The sequence below is a fragment of the Apteryx rowi genome, unplaced genomic scaffold, assembly GCF_003343035.1.
Source record: "Apteryx rowi isolate R43461 unplaced genomic scaffold, aptRow1 scaffold_292, whole genome shotgun sequence".
NCBI classification, from domain to species: domain Eukaryota; kingdom Metazoa; phylum Chordata; class Aves; order Apterygiformes; family Apterygidae; genus Apteryx; species Apteryx rowi.
The window spans coordinates 359,780-383,672 of NW_020449330.1; the positions used below are offsets into that span (position 1 = coordinate 359,780).

Here is a 23,893-nt window from a genome sequence, read left to right on the forward strand (position 1 = left end):
GCCCGGTGGGCCCAGCCGCCGCCGCCGCCGGGCCCGAAGCGGCTTGGCCAAGGTCGCAGCCGCGGTGGGGGCCACCCCGGGGGGGGGAAGAGGAGGAGGAGGAGGAGGAGGAGGAAGGCTGCGCCGTGGCGGAGGCGGCCCCTGCCGCTGGGACCCCCCCCTGAGCCAGGGCTGAACGAAGAGGGCGGGCGAAGCAGCCGGCTTGGATGCGCCGCGTGGGGCTGGGCCGCATCCTCGCACGGAAGGCTGAAGGTGCGTCTTGCCCGCTGCAGAAGTTTAAAAAAAAGACAGTTGTCTGTCATGGACACAGAATGTGAGTGCTACTGGCTGGACCCAGTGGCACCTACAGAATTGCCTTATTTGTCCAATTTATTAATATATAAGCTTTAGGTATAGCCCAGTGAGGGTATGTTATTTTGGTAGGCTGTTTTTTGTAACTAACCCCTTAAAACCATAATACTAAAGCCCGAAGGACATACAGTTCATTTTCAGAGAGGAGTTTCATTTGAAACTTTTGCACTGGAAGTTACAACCTGATGTGGAGAAAAAAAAAAAAACCTAATTGAAAGACAGGAGGAAAGCTCCATCCTCTGTCTTGTTAATTGAAGGTTGTCAAATGAAGAAAGAAACAGGCTAAATCTTTGTATTGTAGTAGGGAGAGAAGCAATTTTGAAAAACAAAGTTGGAAAATGGGAATCTCCGCAAGTGGACACAGTACCAGAAAGCATTCTTTGGCATAAAAGGCTGCTGGTGATGGTGCTCTTGCAATGTTATTAAATTATGATTATTTTTAATTAGTATTAATTTAGCTGAATGCTCTTATTCAGTAATGAACCAGAAGCCTCCAGTGTGCTGAAATATTATCTGAAGAAATGGCTTAAACTCTTAATTTGTTAAGCCACTAACTGAAAGATAATTCTGCTAACATATGAAATAATATCTGCAGATGTATCTTTGTTATCATTATGCTGATTAATTGGATGAAGCTAATAGCCAGTGAATTTGATCTGGTGATGATTTCCGTTTCTTGGATGTGTTTTATCATTTTTCAATGCAGCATCCTGTGGTCATTACCCTCATTTTTGATCATGAAATGCCAATGAAGTGAAGCTGTAGACATGAACTGCCACTAGTAAAAAGTAGTAAAGTTAGCAATGGCAATGAAAGAACCAAAGTCCAGCGAAGCAGACAGGGAGACGAGTAAACTTTTTTTTAAGATAGCACCKCTCACTTCCTGGCTGTTATAGCACTGTTATGTATCTGCGTAATGGACTTGGCCAAAACAAGTTTTTTGTTTTAAAGGAGTGTCTGTTTATTTTTCAAAAAATATTTCATCGCAGATGTTACAGTGAGGCTTTGTACTAAAGTATATTTGAAAAATACATTTATGATTTTTATATTTTAATATTTTCCAGTAGTTCTTAGATTATTGAAAAATTAATTACTTTCATGAAAATGGGGCATTCTTATGAAACATCATGGTATTAGCATTCTTAATATGAAATTCTGAAGGCTGTTTTATTTTCAGGCTTTGAAGTATACAAGCCGTGACTATGCATCACAACGTACTTTAAATGTAAGTATAAAGCACCATCTCACTACAAGCACAAGCTGAAATAAATCACTGTTCTAAACCTGCTTCTTAAACCATGAATTTTTTTTTTTCTTTTAAGTTATCGCAACAAATCTGCATTCAGATTTCTTGGTTTTACAGTAAATATATTTTGTCACTTTGGATTTTTTTTTTGTTTAAATGTTTTCTGGTGTTTTGTTTCTTTGCCTGTCTCTCTAAATAAAGAACTTGAAGTGAGACCCTGTAAAGTTTTGTGTCTGACTTCCATTGAAATCAATAGGGTTGAAGGTATTCATTGGCTCTACTAAGTAGCCGGGCAGGAGCAGCCAGAACTTTGAAATGCGAATCTCTGGTGTCAGGTCCTCATGGTACTCTCGCAGGGAGCCAGGTTAGCAGGTAGGCATATTGATGTAACATTGAAGAAAGTTAGAACTGAGGAAAACTGAGTACATCTGTTTTGACGGACTCCTAGATGTAGAGCTGAATGTCATACCATGTCTTAAAAAACTACTGCTTATGCATTGTCAGAAGATCTTTAATCTGATAGAGCTTTGACAAAGCTTGATAAGATTCTTACTTTTCCAAGGTACAAAATATTGTCTCACTAAGTGTTAGATGAAATGTTTATGTAATTGTAGTGGCTGAAATCAGAGGAGAGAGGGAAGTTCTGTTCTATAACCTACTTTCTTTGGTGTACAGACAGAAGTGTACCAGTACACCAGTTTTAAGTTCCCTGGCATTTGTTAGGACATCTTTAGACACCGGTGTAATAGGTTCAAGAACCTGACCAAATGGGGCTTTTTCTGTACAGGACGTAATTAAGACAATTTTTGTGCTCTGAAACTTGCAGGATAAAGGGGAAGCTGTGACATGGATGAGAGAGTAAAAGAGGATAATTTTTAAAAATAGTGGTAAGTGTGGGCGTGTGTGAGAGATACTGTGACTTTTACTTCATACTTCTCCTAGGAAGTGGTGATAGCAAGTGCTGCAAGGACACCAATTGGATCTTTCCAAGGATCCCTTTCATCATTGCCAGCCACTAAACTTGGTTCCATTGCAATTAAAGGAGCAATTGACAGAGCAGGTACATGTAAATATTTTTTCACAAGAGAAAACTGCAAGTGGCTCAGAACAGTATCAATTTGTGTTTGTTTTTAAGTTGCTTGGTAAACAGAAGGTTCCCCCCCACACACACGTACACGCAGTGTGGTGCTCTTAAGTCTTTATTCGCAAATGATGCTTAAAGATGACTGTTGGGCTTTGTTTCAATAAGAATTAAGTGCTGCTTCTAAGAGCAGACTATTACTTAGGGTAGGGATATCTGTGCTAATTCAAATCCTATTGGACATGCTAATTGCTTGCCTGAGGGAGTGATTCTATGGCACACTTAATCTGTTATAAAGGCTAGGTGCTGCTGAAACCAGGGGTCCTTCTCTTTGCTGCCCCCTTGTTACATGCACACTCAAGTCTGCCCGACTCCCTTGTGACTCTGTTCAGGGGAATTAAATCGGCAAAAAAGTCTTCTGGCAGGGGAGGAAGGCATTTATCTTCAAATTCACCTTCTTGAATCAACGTTTTGTGAGAACTTGAATGCCGGTGCTGTTGCAAGAGAAGCACTGGGAGAACAGGACTTTTCCATTTGGTGGCTGCTAGCTGATATTTTGGCTAAACCATGTAAAATACCTGTTCCCTTTGCCACAATTATGGCAGATAGAAAGCTTCATAGATTTTTCCATCCATGGGAATTGAGCTGCTTAGGCCACTGGGGAGATTTGGAAATGTTTGCTTTAGTTAGCCCTCTATGGCTTCTCCTGCAGGGTAACTGGGAATTCTGTTCTGGGGGGTCACCAGTTCACCATGTTCCATGGATGGGTGTTCAGATCTAGTGGGCAGGTCCAGAGGCCTGTGTGCTGCTTTTAGCACACAGGTTGGAAATGGCCTGTTTCCCCACTTCTTTTTTGGTAGGGAATTCCAATGCTAAAGTCCATAAAAGGGCATTACATTTTTTCCATGCAAAGAATCCTGAATAAAAACAATTTTGTTGCACAGGTATCCCTGCAGAAGAAGTGAAAGAAGTGTATATGGGTAACGTCCTGCAGGCTGGACAAGGACAAGCTCCAGCAAGACAAGCAGTACTGGGTGCAGGTATTCATTCTCTTGATTCTGGGGTTAAAGATCTTCTATCTTGATGCAGACTGCTGCTAAAGCAACTGTAGGTTATTGAGCTATGAGTTAAAGCAAAGGTTAATTTGAATCAGTGGTGCCCAGCCTTTCATCAAGACAGTCTGTGTACGGTTTTTTCCCATGGTGAGCGAGGGCTATTTGTTTTACTCATGTAACTGGGCCTAATTGTGCATGCTCAGGAATAAATTTTTATGTGCATGATAGATCTTATTGCCTACAGTCTTTGCAGAACCTGGAAAAAGAGGATACTAGAGAGTAGACTGCTACTTCCAGGGCATTTTATGCTAGTGACGGATGATGCTCTTTGAATCTGTCATGAAACAGATTTTTTTTTTTTTCCCCCCCAGTGTCCCATTACTATTAAACCTTTTTGGATATGGGATCGGCAAGTTTCCTTAAACTGTAGATATGTAGGTATGTCACTACACTTTCATCTTAGTGTGAAACCTGGAGCTGTCACAGGAGGGATTCACTCTGTAATGTTAACTACAGCATGAAGGATATTGGGGTGCTGGAATTATTTTCTTCTCCCTTTTCCTGTAGGGATAGAATTCCATTCCTTAGCATGACTCTGGAAAGGCCTATGGGCTAGGGAAGAACTGGATACTGTTTTGGCTCTATCCCTGTACTTTGCTGAAAGAGAAGGAAGTGCTACCATCTGAGGGAAAGGGATAGATAAGGCCTTTTTCTTTCCCCCAGCTGTTTTCCCCATGTTACTGCCGGTAGGGAGGTGATGTGCTGGCAGTAGAGCCGTAATGCTAGAAAGCAAGACTGGGATAGAGACAGTGATGCAATGGACCTGAGCCAAGCTGCACACAGAGCCCAAAACTATTGTTGTGAACACTGCAATAACCCTGACACCTAACAATTTTGGTCCTGATTGGTAATGGCTAAAATAAAAATTGGATAAAATAAAAGCGGATAAAATAAAGTTTAGAACTCTTGTACTGGCATACTGTCATATTGCCAATAGCTGACTTGAACAGCTTGTTTATACCTTTTCAATCTTGTGTGCTTCTTAGACACAGGGAGTGTTAAGACGAGGAATATTTCTGGAGTTGGCTGTCTGTCTTCCGTCATCTTTCTCACTCTTCCTTTGCTTCCTCTCTTATCCCATGAGCCTGATGACAAGAAACTACAGAGTCTCCAAGAAGGATACCAGCGAGGGGCGGGGATAGATAAATTGTCCTGGCAGGCTAAATAATGCGTGTTGGACACCCTGGGCTTAAATAAAAGTTGGTCCCGTGTGAAATCTTGTTGAAACACCAATACAGTGTTAGGCTACCCTTGAAATAATACAATTGTTTGTTCAATCTATTTGACTTAGGTCTACCAATCTGTACTCCTACTACCACTGTCAATAAAGTCTGTGCTTCAGGAATGAAATCGATCATGATGGCAGCACAAAGCCTAATGTGTGGCAATCAGGTAGGTGAACGTTAGTGCTGTTTAACTAGACATATAGCTCTAATTATGGAGGGGGGAAAAAAACCACACACAACCAATATCATAGATCCTGTCCTACTAATTACTGTGTTTTTGACTTGGGATAGTGAATCTGGTTAATGAGTTTTTGTTTTCCTTATGCAACCTGCAATTTGAAACATAAAAAATTTGTAAGTATTATAGTTATGAAATTGTCCGATGTGTTTTTAGAGCTGAGCAAATAACAAGTGTGTGTTTTTGTGGTTTTTATTTTTAAGTACATCGTCTCTTTACCCCTCCTCTCCCACACCCAAATAAGGAAATTTTCAAGCTTTCTGGTTTGAAAACTTGAAGAAATTTATATAGACTTAGATCTTGTTGAGACATGCTTCATCTTGACTTTCAAGCACTTTTAACACTTTAATATAGTTAAAGATGTTTTGAAATGATATTGCTGTAATATATACATTTAATTCATTTAAGATGTTTCAGGCTTTGTTATTATTTTAGAAGAAGCTGAGACTTTTTAGTGTTGCCGAATAAGCACATTTTTTGAAGAGTTTGAGGGAGAGGAACTGCTTGTCTTTGTCAGCTGTAGTCTAAGATTCATATAGAATGGGGAAAAATAGTGTTACTTAATGGACAGTTGGGAGAATACATTGTCTTCAGCAAGCCATCAAATACAGTGCAGCGAAGAATATAGGAGAAGTGTGAATGTGAAGAAAGACATTTCAATTTTGTTTTTAATTCCATACTTAGAGCATTTTTGGCAAAATCTCCCCTTCGTTGAAGTGAAGATTTTGTCACTTCAATATGTATTTTTGGTTTACAAAGTAAACGGATCATAAGTGTGAAATTTACTCATAACTCTTTATTTTTGTTTAACCAAGAACCAAAGTAAAATATTTAAGTTGCTTTGTCTTTACTGTAAAAATACCAGTGTTACTAAGTTAGGCAATTACTTATTACTTTGGCCTTTCTTTGCAGAGAATGACACTTTGTCCAGAGCCTATGGAAGTCAGTGGAAGTCTTTTCACTGGGCTTTGAATCAGGCCCAGCATTTCTGTGTAAACAGCTACATTTGGATTTAGTAATTTACATCCAGTGAGTTTGTTAGTGCTCATTCATTTGGTTTGTTTGACAGATGCAGGCCATGCTCTCTGAAGAGAACTGGAGTTTTTAGCATGCTAATTATGTGTGCTCTGCAAGTATTGGCAAGAGCAGCAGAGGCTCTGCCAGTTAGTAGCTCCTTAGAGCTATAAATTACCATGTTTTTCCTAGCTGCAGACTGTGAGGTGTCTGTGCTATGAAAGTCGGTGATGGTTCCCAGTGCCTTGAGTGGGTGTATGAGCAGACACAGTGTCATATAAACAATTGTGTTAATTCTGTCTCCAAGTTCTTCACTTTATGGCATAGGAATGCCAGGGACTGGCAAAGGTTCCTTTGCTCCGTCACTGCTTTCATATCACGCTTACCTTTCTGTTTACCTGCCTTTCCAGTTATCTCCAGCCTCTTTTCTCCTCTTCATTACTTATGCTACTGTTCTTGGATCTAGTTTATACTCTATTTTGAACCAAACTATTATTTCCCTGAATCTTAATAAAAAAGTTGAAAACTTTTTTTTTAATGATTATTTTGATGAAAATATCTTTTGTAGTCATATAGGCAGCATTACTGAACTCTCAAAAACCTGCACTGCTGTGTTGGTATTTTTCTTGCCTTTATCCATGTCAAGTCCTCCATTAAACACAACTATGTCTCCTCTTCTTGCTCTGAGAACCTAGTGATTTTTGGTATGCTTATGATCCTTATAGTTTTGCTATTTTTTCACTTTTTGTCTCAGATTAAAAACTTATTTATAAGTTTTCAATTTATAAATATATTATATTATTAATTTATAAATGCCATAATGATTCAACCTAATTCAAGTTTAATGATTATTGTTTATTGAAAGTCTCTTTTGCTCACCTTTTGACAGACTAGATGACAAAACCTTACTATGAGTCAGCTATTCTTACATAGCGAGATTAACTAATATTATGTAAAACTGCAAGTACTTCTCTTAAACCTCTGTTTCTTTTTACTGCTGCTAAATAAATTGACTGCTGCTTGTGCCATAGGGATATCAGGCTGCTAATGGAGAACAAAAATGAGAAAAATAAACTGTTTAAAACAAAACTTACAATTTGGTCTTTGAAACTTTGGAAATAGAAATGGAAGAGACTGATTTGGCTCTTGCAGCTTTCTAAAATTATCTATCAGACTAAAGTCCAGTTGTTCTGTCAGCATGGATTAACTGTCTTCAGCTGTTTTCCCTGCTGTTTGCTTTTTAACTACATAAAGAATTTTTTTTTCTCCCTCTTTCTATAAGACTTCTTGGAAATGTGCCTATAAGGTGTCCTGTTTTAAGCTTTTGTTAATACTTCTTTCCAAAAGAAGTCATAGAGAGCACACTGCATTGTTAATTATTTTTAATAATTTCATTTTTGTTTTGTTTGAACAGGATGTAATGGTTGCTGGTGGAATGGAGAGCATGTCTAATGTTCCCTATACAATGAGCAGAGGAACAACACCTTATGGAGGAGTAAAACTGGAAGATCTGATAGTAAAAGATGGGCTTACAGATGTTTATAACCATATCCATATGGTAAATGTTCCTGCACAACACTAAAGTATCAACCATAGACTTGATCTAGCTCTGACAAGTTTACTTATAATTATTAAACTGCTTTCTCTAACAAACCTAGAAGTAAGAAATAATGTTAATGGGGGATGGACAAAGTCTTCTGTTTCCAGGCTTCCTGTAGTAACTGAAAGGGAGAGACTAGACAGAAGGCCAAAACATAGTAGCAAATTGTGTGTTAATATTTATGTGCCTCTCACTGAAGTCTGAGGAGCACAGAACAGGGATTAAAAAAAAAAAGTGAAATCCCAAATATTGCCATTTTTGTCACTGGTAGATTGCTGTTCTCTCCTTAGGAGAGCACAATCAAATTCCTTAATGTCTTGGAAGGTTCCTACTTTGCACGGTTCAGCAAGGTCTCCTGTTTACTTTCCCTCCCACAATGTACGTATGAGGCTCTATTAGAAGGTTTGAGTCAGCTGATACTCTTACTCTTCAGCATGGTAGCTCAAATTGGACAACCATCTGCAAACTTAGGGTGGGTTTGGAAAAAAATAACTGATGTGAAGATAGTGACGAACAAGCATCAGGGAAAACATTTCAAGAAGATAATGACTATTTTCAGTGTAGGAATACTTCCTGACCTTTGCCTATAGTTATTCACAATTGTGGAGTATATTTATTGATCAGTTAGTGTTCTTGCTACCGTTCATGAAGGTGTCTCCAGAAGAAGGTTTTACTGTCTTCAGCTGATCCACATATTTGATACAGACCTCACTGTTCTGTTTATGCTGTGTTCTTTTCTTACTGTAGTGCACTCTGTTCAGGCCAGAGAGAGGAAAACCACTCATGCATTTCTGCTAAAATGGATTTTGATTATGAGGATTTTTTTCTAGGAATATACATAGTGGCTTTGCTAGTTCCTATGTGTGGGAAAAGCTGTAGGAGTTCGTTATAAAACACAAAATTTGAATTTTATTCAGTATTTTAGAACCTTTTGTCCTGTAGCCTGCTTGGAAAATCTTAACGGTGTGAGAATACACAGGAGGGCCCATCCCAAGGCTATAGGAAGACACTCTTGTCTATATTCTGGCAATAGAGTAAGTTGCTGGTGCTGTGAAGACTCTAAATACTTTAACTGCGTAGAAATTAGCTTGCCTGTTTGAAGAACTGGAGGAACACAGTATGAAAGGCTCTTGTGGCGATTCACTGTTTTCTTTAGAAATGAGAGACCAAAGAAGAGCAGTATCTGTTTAAGAATAAATCTTTCAAGCTTGCTAAATGAGTATCCATTTTCTTCTTTGTCACCAGGTATTTAGATAGTTTGTAATTATACAATCATAATTCATTATGACTATGATTATATAGGATGATTTTTTTTCATTCTGATTATTAGTTATTAGACAATTATTGGACAAAAGGTATGCACACTTCTACATATGCATTTTTGGGAGTATCCCAAAGGCTAAATAAACCCTGTGTTTTGGACTATTCTTTTAACCCTTGTAATAGACATGCTAATAATGGAATAAAAATAGTACGATGATGTGAACATACTGTTCTGTGGCTGAACAGTTTTCTTCAGGCTCTGACATTGAGTCAGAGAATGAGAAAACTCATTCTGAGTTTGTCAGAGTTTCTCTGACAGTCTCTAAGCACTTTAAGACTTAGTTTTGCATGCATTTTTTCTAGTTTTAAAAAGCCTCACAAGGAATATTCCTTCATGGCTTATCGATCCAGAAATCTGGATCCAGAAGTGTTCCTAAATCTGAAGTTCATATTCCAAAAGCAGAAGCTGTGATTTGATCATGACCACATGCATTAGAAATGCACACCAAATGGTAGACATATTCAATTCCAATAATCTGCTGGTTGAGCTTTTGAGTTGTATTTCTGGGTCACATGTCCAGAAGTGCCAAACTAATGTGCTTGGCTTTCTCCAAGGGTAACTGTGCTGAGAACACTGCTAAGAAGCTTACCATCTCACGAGAGGAACAAGACACTTACGCCATAGGCTCCTACACTAAGAGCAAAACAGCCTGGGAATCAGGAATACTGAAAAATGAAATAGTTCCTGTCACTGTTTCACAAAAAGGTATTATGGAAAGGCATGGTGAAATGAATTGTGTTTCTCATTGAAAGCAGTAAAATTGTCTGTGTTTAGGGTGAACTGTGCTGTTTAAATATCCAGACTTCAGGAATATTTATTATTATTATTATTTTAGATAAGTTTAAAAAAAAGTTTAAAAAAAGTTAAAATAAATTAAATAAGTTATTTTTTTTAAAAAAAGTCTTTTTGGTGAAATGCATTCAGTGACCTGTGGTCTGTTTCTTCTTTTCTTTTTCTTTAATGTTAAATACTACTACTTTTTTTTTTTTCTTAATGAGTGGATGACTAGGTATTGAATTTAGCTTAGTATGACTTTTGCTAGTATGACATCTCTGTTTTAATTTTGCTATTAATTACCATAAAGATATGGGTTTTTTTATCCCTTTCATTCACTCACTGTGAAGTATAAATAGATTTGCTGTGAATAAATGGGATTAAGGAATAAATTTTGATAGTTTTCATAAGTGTATTTCTTGACACTCATGAATAAGTTTACATTTTTAAATGAAATAAGTTGTTTAAATTGGGCAACATTTAATCAAAATAATGTCTTAAGAATAAACTTTGCTATAAAATATGAAGCATAATCTCTATTTCAGGAAAGCCAGATACAGAAGTGAAAGAAGATGAAGAATACAAACGTGTTGATTTTAGTAAAGTTCCAAAGCTCAAGGCTGTTTTCCAAAAAGAAAATGGTAAATATTGTTAAGTCAACTGCTTAATTTTTTTCTTTCTTTCTTTCCTGTTTTTTTTTTTTTTTTTTTTTGCACCAAGTGCAAAGATATTTTTTTATTGTTAAGAGTACTTTTTACAAGGGCTTGGATGTCCAATAGTAATCTCTTAACTTTTAGATGTCTGTTAAGATAAAGAAAAATCCTAGGAAGAAACTGAAGTCTTGGCTCCACAACAGCTTGAATTGGCTTGAATTAAAAGATGGTTCAAGAACTTATAAACCAGTGAAAACTTGTTTTGGACAGTTACTTTAAAAAGACTCAAACAGATAGATTGGCTTCAGTTTAGCTATTGCCTTGGTCTCCACCAAGTAGAACTTTTTGTTCCAGTGAGAGCTGGTATGCCTTTACATATATTTACCTGTTACTTACCTACATCTGTAATTGATAAATCTTTCTGGCTAAATCAGTTAAAGTTGCCGCTTGTTCACAATCCCGTCTAAGCTGAAATTCTGCCTTAATGCAGACAATACACCTGACATGGAAACCATTATCTAACCTACTGTTTGGATATAGCTTGCAAATACAGCCAATTGTACCAGTTTAAGTTAATTAAAAAAAAAAAAAAGTCATTTTTAGTTAGCTCAATGCAACAAATATTACCATATTGTTGAGGCTGAAGGTTCAAGAGCTTGAAGAAAAAAAATCATTTGCAGGATACACCTGAGCTATCACACTTTTTTCCCTCTGTTTAATCAGTGCATTATGTCTTTTAGGAACAGTTACAGCTGCTAATGCTAGTACTCTGAATGATGGAGCGGCTGCTGTGGTAGTGATGACTACAGAAGCAGCCAAGAGGCTGAAAGTTAAACCGTTGGCACGAATAGTCGGTAAGTTTTTGTTGTTGTTGTTTTTTTTCCCCCCTTCTTCTTCTTCTTTGAGTACAGTCCTGGAAAATATTCCTACAGTGTGGTCTCAGACTGGGAATCTTTTTTGTCCTGTTATCTTTTATTCATGGGATAGAAAAGGTGAGGCCATGGGCTGTATTATGGTTGCATCTTCTCAATACAGTATTTGAAGTTTCAAGTGCCTTAAAAGCAGGCTCTTGATTATAACCACTTTTCTATGTGAGATAATATTAAACATCTGAAAATGTTGTTATGCAGGTTACTTAAGGCAATAAACTTTAGATGTGTCTATTTTCAGAGACTATTATATTCAGAATTTCTCTTTCTTAGCTGGGTTTGCAGCTTGTACAAATAGAAGTCATCTGTGGTAAGAAGAAAAGGTGTTTAAACAGCTTTTGTGATTTTGTAGCTTTTGCAGATGCTGCTGTTGACCCTATTGACTTTCCAATCGCACCTGCATATGCTGTTCCCAAGGTAGGAATAAAACTCAGTGTTGTTTGAAGAACAGACTTTCCTAGCACTGGATCACTGGTTCATCCCTCAGTGGATTGATATTCTTGTAGTTAGGATTTAAATTATAATTACTTCATAAATAGAAAGAATACATGTTTTTCAGAGGGTCAAGGCTAAAACGTAGATTTTAGAGTAAAAAATTTCTCGTATCTATTTTGAAAGAGAATACTGTTTTCACCATCTTTGGGCTTGTTTACACTTTCAAAGCTTTGCAGCTAGTGTAATTAAAAAGCAAAATAAATAGATAATTATACAAGTATAGACTATCATCTATCTTATCAAGGAACTGAAAGCATAAGGCACTGCTGTATCAGTGTAAATGCACTTAATCTAGCAATAGTCTTAGTATAGAAGTGTGATGAAAATGTATTCTTTGCATGGAGGTACTCTTCATTTCTTCTTTTGCAAAATATCAGTTTGTACTCTAGAGCTTCAATTTTGCTATTTTTCCATCTGATGAAGAGGTTCTGACATGCGAAGTTGAATCTCTTGATATAGCAGAGGACCTGTAGGCAGCTTGAGTCATTAACTTTGGAAACAAAGTTAAGAACGTGCTGGTGCATTATTATGCTTGCTTTGCATTTATAAGGTTCTCTACACTTTTTTTTTTTGCTTTCCTTTTTGCACTGCAGATTCTGAACATGCTTTGTGGATTTTGTAAATGTGAAAGTAAACTATAGGTTCATTCTTCCTGAACCTGATGCTGTAAATGAAATTCTGCTTTAATCTTAGCCAAGCCTTTCTCTGGATCATTTTAGTTGCAGTACTGAAGCATGCTCGAAGGCAGATAAATGGCTGGTTTCAGCTATAGTTTAAGCCTTCTGTAAGGGCATGATAATCTCTGCCTTAGCAAGCTGCAGTGTAACAATGTTTAAATGGTCTTTGCTCTTAATTGTAATAACCTTTTAAAACTAATTGGAGAGAGGTCCGAGTTTACTAGGAAAATTTCAAGTTGTATTTGTAAAACTGTAACACTGGTGCTTCAAAATAGACCTAATTTATGTAAAATGCTATTGACTTCATAATTTTTTCATGGCAGTACTTATTTTAATTATTATTATTTCTAGGTTCTAAGTGAGGCAGGACTGAAAAAAGAAGATATTGCAATGTGGGAAATCAATGAAGCATTCAGTGTGGTGGTGCTGGCCAATATTAAAATGCTGGGTATTGATCCACAGAAAGTGAATATTAATGGAGGTGCTGTCTCTCTTGGACATCCAATAGGGTATGTATGTAAAATGAGCCTTTTTTCTTTTTTTCCTGCACAGAGGAGGCTTTATTCTGGAGCAATGTTTTTTATACACATTGCTAACACATTTAATTTTATTCCCAAATTTAAGGTGGGTAGGAAGGGTAACAGAATTTTGGTATCAAGCATGTCCTGACTTTATCCAGATGTTAAACTTCAGGATACCTTGAAATGAGCATGATCCCATTTTTCTCTTCACAGTTAATTATCACCTACATTTTAAAGAGCTTGCTTGTTACCATAGCTGGAAGGATTTATGAACCTTTAAAAACAAAACACTCAATGCAACAATATAAGCAGTAGTAATTAATCAGTCAACCAGTTAAGCTAATAAACTTTGCAAGTAAACTTATGAAAATACGTAAGGATATAGTACAGGGACTTTTTTTTCTTACATCAGCAAAGTAAAATTTGAAGTCTTGTCAACATATGCTCAATAGTGGATTCAGAATATCTCTAGGCGCCTAGTGTGTAACTGGGGCCTGGGATAGTTTGGTGGTGTTGGTGGGTCTTCTGTTTATATTTAGAAATTCTGGTTAGGGGAGAGCTGTTGTAGAACACAGCAAGTCACTTACTCATGGCTTAAGTATATCCCATTAATCCTCCTTAAAGGTGATCAGGCTGCAAAGCCCATGTCTATGAGGAAAAATCTATTTCAAAATCCTTAACTAAATATAGATGAGAAATAACCACTTGGTACATCAGGAACAAGTAAGAGTACTTCATTGTTTAGAAGTTTGCCAGCAAAGCTCAAATCAAGGCATTACACTTCAAGCCATGCTGACATCTCTGTTGTTCTGTCAGCTTCCTCTGATAAGACAAAAATCATATTCCCTTAAAAGGAAATTTCCACAACCTAATGACAGAATTTAAATTTTGTTAATGCTAGCAAGATTGAAGTAGCACATTGCATTATATCAAGTTGTAACCAAAGGAGAAAGTGTTTGGAATGAACTGTTGATTTGAAAGATCTATGCTGCCTACAGAGATGCTTTGTAATATACAGAATACTTGAGGGGCTTTCCTTCTCCAGCAGAAACTTCAGACAAACATGGTTTTGTTTTTGTACATTGAAAATCTCTTCCTGCTTGAGAAGTACTGTAGCTAGAGAAGTAGCCTGTATTGCTTCTAAATGTTGATGAGAGGGGTGGTGTTTTTTTCCAGTGAATCTGTGCTATATTCTGCCAACTATTTTTTGTGGGTCAAATTAAGACTTTCCTTCAAACTAAGCTATATTGTTTCTTTTATTTAGAATGTCTGGAGCCAGAATTGTTGTTCACATGGCCCATGCCTTGAAACAAGGACAATATGGTCTTGCAGGAATTTGCAATGGAGGAGGGGGTGCTTCTGCAATATTGATACAAAAGCTGTAAGCCCAACCAGCTGTCAGAAACAAAGCCTTAAAACCTCTTTGATCAGAATGATGAATGGTACCTGTTACATCTTATTTATGAATAAGTGGAGGAAATCTTTAACTGTTACTCTTCTAAAACTTCTTAAAACATCATTGGCTATTGATATGAGCAACTGGGCTTTTATTACTTTGACTCAATGTGTTTTTATACAGTACAAATAAAGAATGTCAAATTATGATAATGTCAGCTCTCAAGGCAATAAAGAATGTTTCTCTATGCTAAGTGTGGCTCCTCAGTCAATGACATGGTACTGAAAATTAATTCCCTTAGGTCACATAGTGCTACTACTGGATCAGCTAAGTCTAATTTCTTACAGTGTAGTTACTTAATTTGCTGTTTTAAAGTTAGTAATAACTGCTAAGGGACTTTCATGGGAAGGGGAGTGTGGGGGGGAGCTTTACCTGAAGACTAGTTGGTTAGGGTTTTTTTTTCCTCCTCCCTACTGTTGCAAGGCAATAAGGAGCCTTTCTGTGGCCTTTTTTAAACCTGGCTTAATGTATAGTATGACCAGAAGTTATTGTGGTGTAACTGACATATAAGTAACAATATGGCATACTAAGGTGGGTTTTGGGGGTTTTTTTTTGTGTGTGTGTGCACTTTTCTTCTTAACTTCTGTAATGTCACATTTGGTCAATATGCTTTTGAATAGAGGCAGATTCAGGATCAAAGAAGGCACAACTTCTTTTGTTGTACTTTCAGTAAGAGCTGCCACATACATCTGCATTCTTGAATTCACAGTTGAGTTAAGCAAATACTTATACTCCTATTTCCCCATACTTGCTAAATGAAATCTACTTTCCTGGAGGGAGTGAATCCTGATCAAGACTTTAGTGAAAAGTTCATACAGTCTCTACTGCATGCCTTTTGCTGGAGGGTAAATATTCTCTTTCACTAGTCTGTTCTAAATCTAAAACCTACTGAATCTGGGGAGAGGGAGTGGGAAATATATACCTTTTTTCCTTTTTTGGAAAGAAAGGAAGTTTTAGAGATATCTAATGAGCAGTGGGATTTAACTGCTACATACTAATAAAATTAACCTTTTTATCCATGCTCTGATACCTAGAATGTATTTGTCCACATGACACCCTGAATCTGTGCACCTCTGGAACTGGAGACAGGTGTTTTTCTTCCGAAAGCATAAGTGTGCTGATAATTCATGTCTTTAATATTAACCAGATTAACTGAACTGAAAATGTCAAGACTATAGTCAATACTAGCTGTCCACTGAAAGAACTACATTATGTCTGAAATAAATAGCAAATCTGTTTTAAAAACATCACGTATCAACTGTTAGAATACCCTTGAGTCCCCTCTTAGGCATAAAATGCCACTGTGTACCAAAGACAAACAGACTTTGGTTTTTGCCTCTCTGCAAGATTGCTTTTCACTGCTGCCTGCCCCAGCAGTCTGACAGTTACTGCTGTTAGATCTGAGTGTTAACAGGGAAATTCTTGTCTTCAAATGACTGATTTATAGCAACATGACACACTTTTATACAATATCCACAAAGCTGCTTGCTTATTATTTTAATCAGTCAGGTAAGACACACACAACTTCATTAAAACAAAAATATTTATTCAAGCTGTAAATGCTATGCAGTATTAAGTTATTGGATGGGTTTAATATAAACATCTACTGCATAATATTGGTTCCTTAGGAATCCTTGTATACTATCATCTTGAAACATTGCCCTGTTGCTGTATAGATCTCTTACAAGAAAACTTGCATTGTTTAAGACCTCAACAATTTGAGAACAAAAGAGGAAACATCAGTAGAGAAATTCTGCAGTATTGGAGCAAGGCTTGTGTGTGTTAATTTTCATCTAATTAGTACTGAAGTGTAGCTTGAGCTTCTCCTGTATCTGTTTTGAAGGGAACCAGGTTGTAGACTAGCTGTGACCAAGTTCTACGTTAAACTGAAAGATTAGATGCAAATTTTACTGTGTCTGGCTAAAAGCTTAAGTAACATTAACAAATGCTTTCTCAACAGTACAAGAGATGGTTGAAAGAATTTACTCTTGCAGTAGAACACTTCCAAATTCTTGTCTGGCTATCACTACAGTTTAAATATTCATATTGAAGGTACCTCATTTTAAAATAACTTTTGCATTCAAAAGGTATCATATGTAGCAAGTACATGTAAGATCCTAGAAACAGATTAGGCCTATCCAAACTTAAATTTTTGTCTGAATGACTGGTTGGAGAAGGTTTCATTAGAAGAATTTTTTTTGCCTTAGATTTATGTAATTTTTTTAATAATTCATTCAAAGCCTTAAAACATGGGTTTTACAGTTATATGAGAAGATAATGTTAGTACAAGTCAGTTGCATCTGAAGTTTCTTTAGGAGTCACCAAGACAATGGGAAGTGGCTGCAGTTAGCTGTCCGTGCCTTACAACAGTGAATTACGAACGCTGCCTTCAACATCACAACCTTTTCACAAATTGACAAAGCAGTTCAGAGGGGTAAGTAGAGAATGCAGCAAAACACAGACAATATGGTGTGTTAACAGGAAACTTACAACTCTTCTTACATTACATTTATACAAATTTACAATTTTGCAAATTAAATGGCTCTATAATTATGCAAGTGCTTTTTCAAAAATAAACATATACCAACTCAATGATATTTACAAACTTAGCAACCTGCTTCAGAAACAGCATGATTTTGCTATAAAGTGAATCTTCAGTGCACTGAAAGTGCAACTCACCCTTTAGAATTAATTTCCCATGCAAAACCTCAGCATAAGAACACCTGGCTTTATACAGTCAGAGTTCAAATCTTTTTATTCATCATAATGCAGAGATAACAAGAACTTGTCCACATCCATTCCTGCTGGAAAAGAATTTGGTAGCTTCTTTTTCTGTTGGAGAAGAAGAGCAGCTGCATTAAATACCAAGAACTTGAAGATACTGAAGCTGTCTATAAACATTCTCTTTTTCTTCATCCTTCCCCATCCACACTGTAGAAATAACTGCACAAAGCTCACTCAGCAACTGGACACTGAAATGTGTATGTACTTATGTGTATCCCCCATGAAATTGACTACTCCTGTCCCATAATCATGCAAAGTTCTCAACTTTAGTATTAGCCCACCCAGACTTCAGACGTACCATCTCTCTCAGCTTTTGTAACATGTACACTATAAACAGCTGAGCATTTTTCATTTGTAACATTTCAGGAGTGTGTATAACTAAGTATCGTGAGTTAGAGTTATAATGTGTCTCCTTTTTGATTATTTATATACATAACCTTTTAATGTCTCACCTATACCTTTGCTATTTGCCATTAAATCAAATCCTCAAGTTAAAGGCAAGGTTTTGTAGACTACAGAGACTGGCAATATACAAAATGTGGATTTCTAGTCCTGGTGGTGAAGGGAGGGAATGTGAAAATAGCTTGAATTTTAGAAACTCAATCATGTTTTAAGAGAATTCTTTTGATTTTCACAGATATGTGCAGATAGCCAATGGGAGTTACTTGTGTATCTGAGCACTGTACACAAATCTTAAGACTCTTAATTCAGAATGAGCTTGAGAGATAAAGTTACTAAAACTTATGAATATTATATATAGGATGTCAGGGATTTGGACTATTAAAAAAAAAGTGGATGGTATTGGGACTACCATCCCACTATAAATAACTTTCAATCTATTATATATTTAACATTTTAAATTAAAAAGTAAATGCCTGTACTTGCCTTTATTTTCTTCTTCTTTGATGGCGTTGGAGAGCTTTGAAGGTCTTTTCTGTTTGCAGAGCGAGAATTTCTCTCACCTTCATTCAAGTCCTCCAGCTTCCTTTTCTTTACTGTGCTCCTTAAAGATCTGAACTGCTGAGTATTGTCCTTCAGTGGAGTTGCAGTGCTAGTCCTTGCAATAGCAGCCCGTGACAGTATCATCAGTGTGTGAGCAGCCATACTGACACTATTTTCACTACCTGTTTCGCTAGCTGGGCTGCAGGCAGGTAAGTCTGGAGTAGCAGGAGGGACCATTATTCTAGGTGTTGTGCTGTCCTCATTGAAACGCCGACAGGTTGGTGTCCTCACACTATCCGTGGTATCGTCTGTGTGCCTGTCCCCAACTCCAGATGGTGTACGGGGTACTGGTAATTCTCCATTTTCAACTGTTTTACTAGTAGGGCTATGCCACTGAATGTCTTGTAACATTTCTACACATTGTTTAGTGAAAGGACTTGCCAAGCAAAGGCCTTGGTTGGAAACTTTAGCTGGTTCTCGTTTTGGCTCCTTTGAGGACAAAGAAACAGACGCTGAAGATTTGCTATTCCCATTTGACAATGACCCTTGTTTTTTGTTCAGCTCTTGCACTGAAGCAACTGTCTTTTCATTCCATAAGCTAACGCTTTGTTGGCCATTTGAGAGTTTGGCGGTGTCCTGGTTCTTCTGTTTTTCATCACTATCTCTTCGTAACTCATTCTCTTTATTTGCTGTAGTCTTGTGGAAGGGATCTAATGGAAGCCCTGCAGTTACCACCTTCCGCTCAGGCTGTGGCTCCTTCACAGATACGTTTCTGTTGCTACCAGCTTCTGGCTTACACAGAATTCTAGGCAACGTTTTATCTTTCTCTCTCTTTGTTACCTGTGCTTTAGCAGAAGAAGATGCAGAGTCAACAGCAAATAAAGTATTTTCATTCCTTTCTTTCTGAGGTAAACTCTTAGTAGTCTGAATTTGAGTATTTCCTCCTGGAGTGGGTAGGACATTATCAAAGCAAAGCACTCTCCTGTGACTTTCACCTTGTCTTGAATTTGAGCTCATGCTTTCTACTGGTACAACAAGCAAGTTCTCCTCCGCTTTCCTTCCTAGTTCTGCACTGGTAAGCTTGTCTGAATTTCCAGTCCTGAAAATGAGGTGAAAATACTTCAGCAACGTATTTATTCTTATTGTGCAAGTTTATTTCAGCTGGCTGCAAGTTCCTCCTCACCCAAAAAACCCATTTAAAGCTTTCTCCATTTGACAAGTATAAATATTTGGTCAACATACAAAGACCGTGACTAAGGAGTAACAACTGCAGAAAGTTCAGAGAAGACCAACAAAGAAGGTAAAAAGGTATGAAACAGARTCTGTACAAAGAACAATTAGGTACACTAAGGCTCTTCAGCCTGGAAAAGGCTCTCCCCTAAGGCAAAATGCAACAGAGCTCTAGAAAAAAATGAAAAAGTAGCTATTCTTAGCTGTATCTTCCAACAGAAGTAGGGGCATCAAATAAAACTAGTGTTAGGTTCAAAACAAAACAAAGTGGTTCAGACACTGCATGTAATTAAGCTTCATAACTTTCTGCCCTGGGATATTTGTGGATGCTGGTAATTCACTTGAGTTCAAAATGCAACTGAGCACATTCTTGATAGGGAAGTCCATCATGGGATACTGCATATAAAGATACTGTTTCTAGCTCTGGAAATCCTCAGAGCTGAAACAACTAAAAAGCTGGCAGAATATTCTGTGCAATATCATCACGTTTGCCTTGTTCTAGTACTCTCGCCTAGGCATTCACTATTGATGATAGGATACAGAACAAGACAGACTTTGGTTTGACCCAGTACAGCTTCTGATGGGCATTTGGATGAGAATACACATGCTCTGGAGGGCTTGGTCTCCATCTGTCAAATAGCCACATTAGTGTGAAAAAGTCACTAGTGCATTGCAGCAATGTCAAAAGAAAAATGCTTCTGCTCTATCAGCTCAGACCACTGTTATGTCTGTGTCCTCCTTCCTGGCATATGCTGCATTTCCAGGAGAGGATTCTGCATATTCATCTACACTAGCACCACTCTCCAGTGCACATAAGCCGTTATAGGAGGAAAAGCCAAGTTATCTTTGGGATGGTAACTCCAAAGAAAGTGAGTGGTAGTAGCTTGTTTTATTTCAGTGAAATTTGAGATGAAACACAGGGCAAAGGGTAGAAATAAGAAATTGTCTCTCTTTACAGGGAATATTTTGCTCCCTTTGCTATGCCAAACATATATGACTGGAGATGGAAAAATTAACAGAAAGCTGAATTCTCCAAAAGGTATTATCCCAGATCTCGCTTCTGTGGCTCTCCTAAAACCACCTTCACATGCATGTATAGTGTATACCTCTTTTTTTTTTTTTTTTTTTTTTTAAATAAGAGGTTGACTACTTTGTTCTTTTCTTCCAGGTTTCTTTCCCAACATTTTAACTGAGTTCCTAAAAGGTAGATTTTTTTTTTTTTTAAGTATGCTTTTTTCTTACATAAGAGAACTCTTCATCACTAATATTTTAACTCAACTTCTTATTTCCTCCTTCACTCTTTTGCTCTTTCCAATGTCCTTTTGTTTCCATAAGTCCATTAGCAATAAGAGTTACTACTGATGCCTTTTCTTCTCTCTCACTTGCCCAAGAGAGAACTAGTACCTATTCTGATTAGGAATTAAATTATATTCATCAATATAAAGTTAGCATGCGATTCTCCTTGCCTTGACTCTTCACTTGATAAATGAGAAAGCAGTGCAGAGCTGAAACACTGGTGCAGAACACAATCTGACAAACTCTACTGGATTTGGGCCAGAGTGTGGTAACGGCAAGGAAAAAAAACCAACACAGGTATTAGTCTAGTCTGAATAGAAAAGGAAAAAAAAAAAAAAAGTTTTATTCTTTAAATTCTTCCAGTAAATGTAACAGGCAATTTCTGCTAGCTCAGACTCTTTTCAAACAACTTCTATTTGAAAATTGAGACAGGAGAAAGTAAACACAAAACTCTATTAAATTAACAGAGGAACCGTAATAACAGAATTTGGGCGCAAGGTTATCATTAATATGCAGCTGCACCAGCAGTAGCACACACCACTCTGTATCAATACTCTTAGGAGACAGAAAGGAGGAAAAAAAAAATGCTGATTGCATATTGCTTATGCCACTGTTTAAAAAAAACCTGTCCTTCTCTCCCCTGCCTCCCCATACTGCACAAAAAAATCCATGGCAAGGAAAAGAAAGCAAGTTTGAATAACGAGTATTACTAACCTTTGCGTACGAGAATTTGAATGGCTCAAAGGCTCAGCTACACTTGTTACCAATTTTCCTGGAACAACAGATGAAGCATTAACTGCAGTAATCCAAGTAAATCAACTCACAGTATGGTAACATTTCACACGATAAAGAATCAATAAAGAAAAATCCAGCAATGAAACTTTGCAACATTTTCCTAATTTTAAGATTTACAGATTAATAGATTAGCAAAGGTCACCAACTAAGTATGAACAAGAAGCTTGCTGTCTAATTGAAGATAACAGACCTGTCAAGAAAAAATGAATTAAATTGGACTTACAAATTTTACAAGTGTACAAGAATTTGCAAGCAGAAGGGATATAACTACAGGCAACTCTTAGTTACCCATCACCTAATCAGAGTACAGACTAAGTATAAAATCCTAGCCTCTTTCTTAATCTGCAACTTCATTCTATTTTCACTTTTACGGATAAGCCTACTCTTTTTAAAAGGTAAACAAGCTGAAACACAGGTTGCCCTTGTAACACAAGCTAAATTTTTTATTTTCAATTATTTTTCTTTACCTTGTCCCAATACTGAGAAATGAACTAAATTCCAGTCTTGTTTAAATTTACTATTTAAAGAAGCAATCTCTCAATGAAATGAATGTACACATATATACATGAAATGATAAGGAGAAAAGAGATAGCAGAGTGCATTTTTTGTATAAATATGCAATACTACTATTAGATACATATCCTATATATATATCCTTAATAAATGTTTAGAACTGTTGGTGTTTCAGTGCAGTTTGGTTTCAATGGCAGCAGTAAACTGCACTTAGAACTAATGAGATGAAAAATAATTGGAAATATAAAGAAAAGTACAATTTTATAACTGCATTAGAGTCTTGAAACATTAAATTTCTACAATAAGCTTGATTCCAAGTTCCGAATTATTTAATATGCTGGCAGTTCTTATTTGTAAATTGAACAAATATTGTTACTAATGACAGGTACAGGCCTCTCTCAAAGCAACCCCAGTTGTTACCTGGCAGAGGAGAATGGCATTTATGAAACGTTTTCACTAAAAAGTGACATGTTTTCAGAACTGTCAGTTCTGCTGTTCTCAAAGATGCGAGGCAGGTACCTGTATTAGTCTTGTTTCTTGCTCCAGGGATCTTCTGAGATTTGGGAGGGATGGGTAGTTTAGGAACACTTCTGTTACACACTGGATTTGCTACAGGCATATGTAGAACCTTAAAAGAATCAAAATATCCCATTAAAATTTACCAAAAGAATAAGTTCAGCTTTAATTTTGAAAAGACAAAGATTTATTTGTAACATGTTACCTGGCGAGCAGGTGCTGAGAAAGTATTCCCATTTTGTCCCACTACTGAGAGAGGGATCATTCCCACCATTCCTTGCAAGACAGGTTGCACTGGAGATGCTATTATAATAGCAGAACCTAAAAATACCAAAGGATTAAAATTATACAGAAAATAAAATACCTCAGTGAAAAGAAAAGTGTGAAGACAGGATTCCTTAAAATTATGCACGGTCAAAACCTGTGGCAAGAAAAGGTCTGTCTTTTAAAGAAAAGTAGGATCCTCACCACAGATGACTACTACAAAACAAGGTGAATACAAGCTTTATTTTTAGTTTTAAATGGATTCTTAAAGTAAACTTTGTTTTCCTCCTTAAAGATGAAGCTTAAAGTATAACACACTTATGTTAAAGCTTGAAGTTTTAATTAAAGTAATTAAGAAAAAAGTAACATTAAATAGCTCATCTTGATGCTTAGCAAACATAAACTATTATTTGCATTCTATTCCCTACAATTAGCATGCCCAAAAGTTGATAGCAAAAAAAATTTTTTTTTCTGGTGCATCCAGAACACCTTCCTCATATAAGTGGTAAACAAGTTGAAAAAGGCTTTTTGTATATATGTAGACATCTAATGTATACTCCTGGCTGGTAAAAGGTGTCAAATGTAAGACTGTAGCTCATTACTGGGCTTGAGATCAACTGATAAAAAAGAAAAAAAAAAAAAAGCACAATGAGACTAATTCGGACTATTTAAGCCAAAGTTTCCTACTTAATGACTTAAATCAAATCCATTCTCCTAACACGTTGTAAAAGACTCTGGCTGCCAGACACACAGGAATCATAAAATAGGGAAATTATTATTGCATGTTAATTGAAGTGATGAGCTGCGTGGAGTAAATTTTTCTTTCAGCTCCACGAACACATGCAGAAAAAAT

The 23,893-nt window shown here is 36.9% G+C and overlaps 2 protein-coding genes across 2 annotated transcripts in view; one reads left to right on the top strand and one right to left on the bottom strand.

Annotated features, from left to right (window-relative positions):
* ACAT1 (acetyl-CoA acetyltransferase 1) overlaps positions 1-16,383 on the top strand; it is a 16,499-nt gene extending 116 nt beyond the window's left edge. The window contains exons 2-12 of the mRNA XM_026069359.1: positions 1,529-1,576; positions 2,540-2,657; positions 3,623-3,718; positions 5,085-5,185; positions 7,686-7,829; positions 9,750-9,900; positions 10,515-10,610; positions 11,363-11,476; positions 11,904-11,968; positions 13,075-13,232; positions 14,509-16,383. Coding sequence (XP_025925144.1) covers positions 1,529-1,576; positions 2,540-2,657; positions 3,623-3,718; positions 5,085-5,185; positions 7,686-7,829; positions 9,750-9,900; positions 10,515-10,610; positions 11,363-11,476; positions 11,904-11,968; positions 13,075-13,232; positions 14,509-14,629 — 1,212 coding nt within the window. The 3' untranslated portion in view covers positions 14,630-16,383. The remainder of the gene's footprint in view (positions 1-1,528; positions 1,577-2,539; positions 2,658-3,622; positions 3,719-5,084; positions 5,186-7,685; positions 7,830-9,749; positions 9,901-10,514; positions 10,611-11,362; positions 11,477-11,903; positions 11,969-13,074; positions 13,233-14,508) is intronic.
* Positions 16,226-23,893, bottom strand: part of LOC112967803 (protein NPAT) — a 22,095-nt gene continuing 14,427 nt past the window's right edge. Inside the window, exons 13-17 of the mRNA XM_026069357.1 lie at positions 22,982-23,097; positions 22,780-22,888; positions 21,667-21,724; positions 18,370-19,525; positions 16,226-17,532 (exon numbers count right to left, since the gene is read on the bottom strand). Of these exons, the coding sequence (XP_025925142.1) occupies positions 17,455-17,532; positions 18,370-19,525; positions 21,667-21,724; positions 22,780-22,888; positions 22,982-23,097 (1,517 nt within the window). The 3' untranslated portion in view covers positions 16,226-17,454. The remainder of the gene's footprint in view (positions 17,533-18,369; positions 19,526-21,666; positions 21,725-22,779; positions 22,889-22,981; positions 23,098-23,893) is intronic.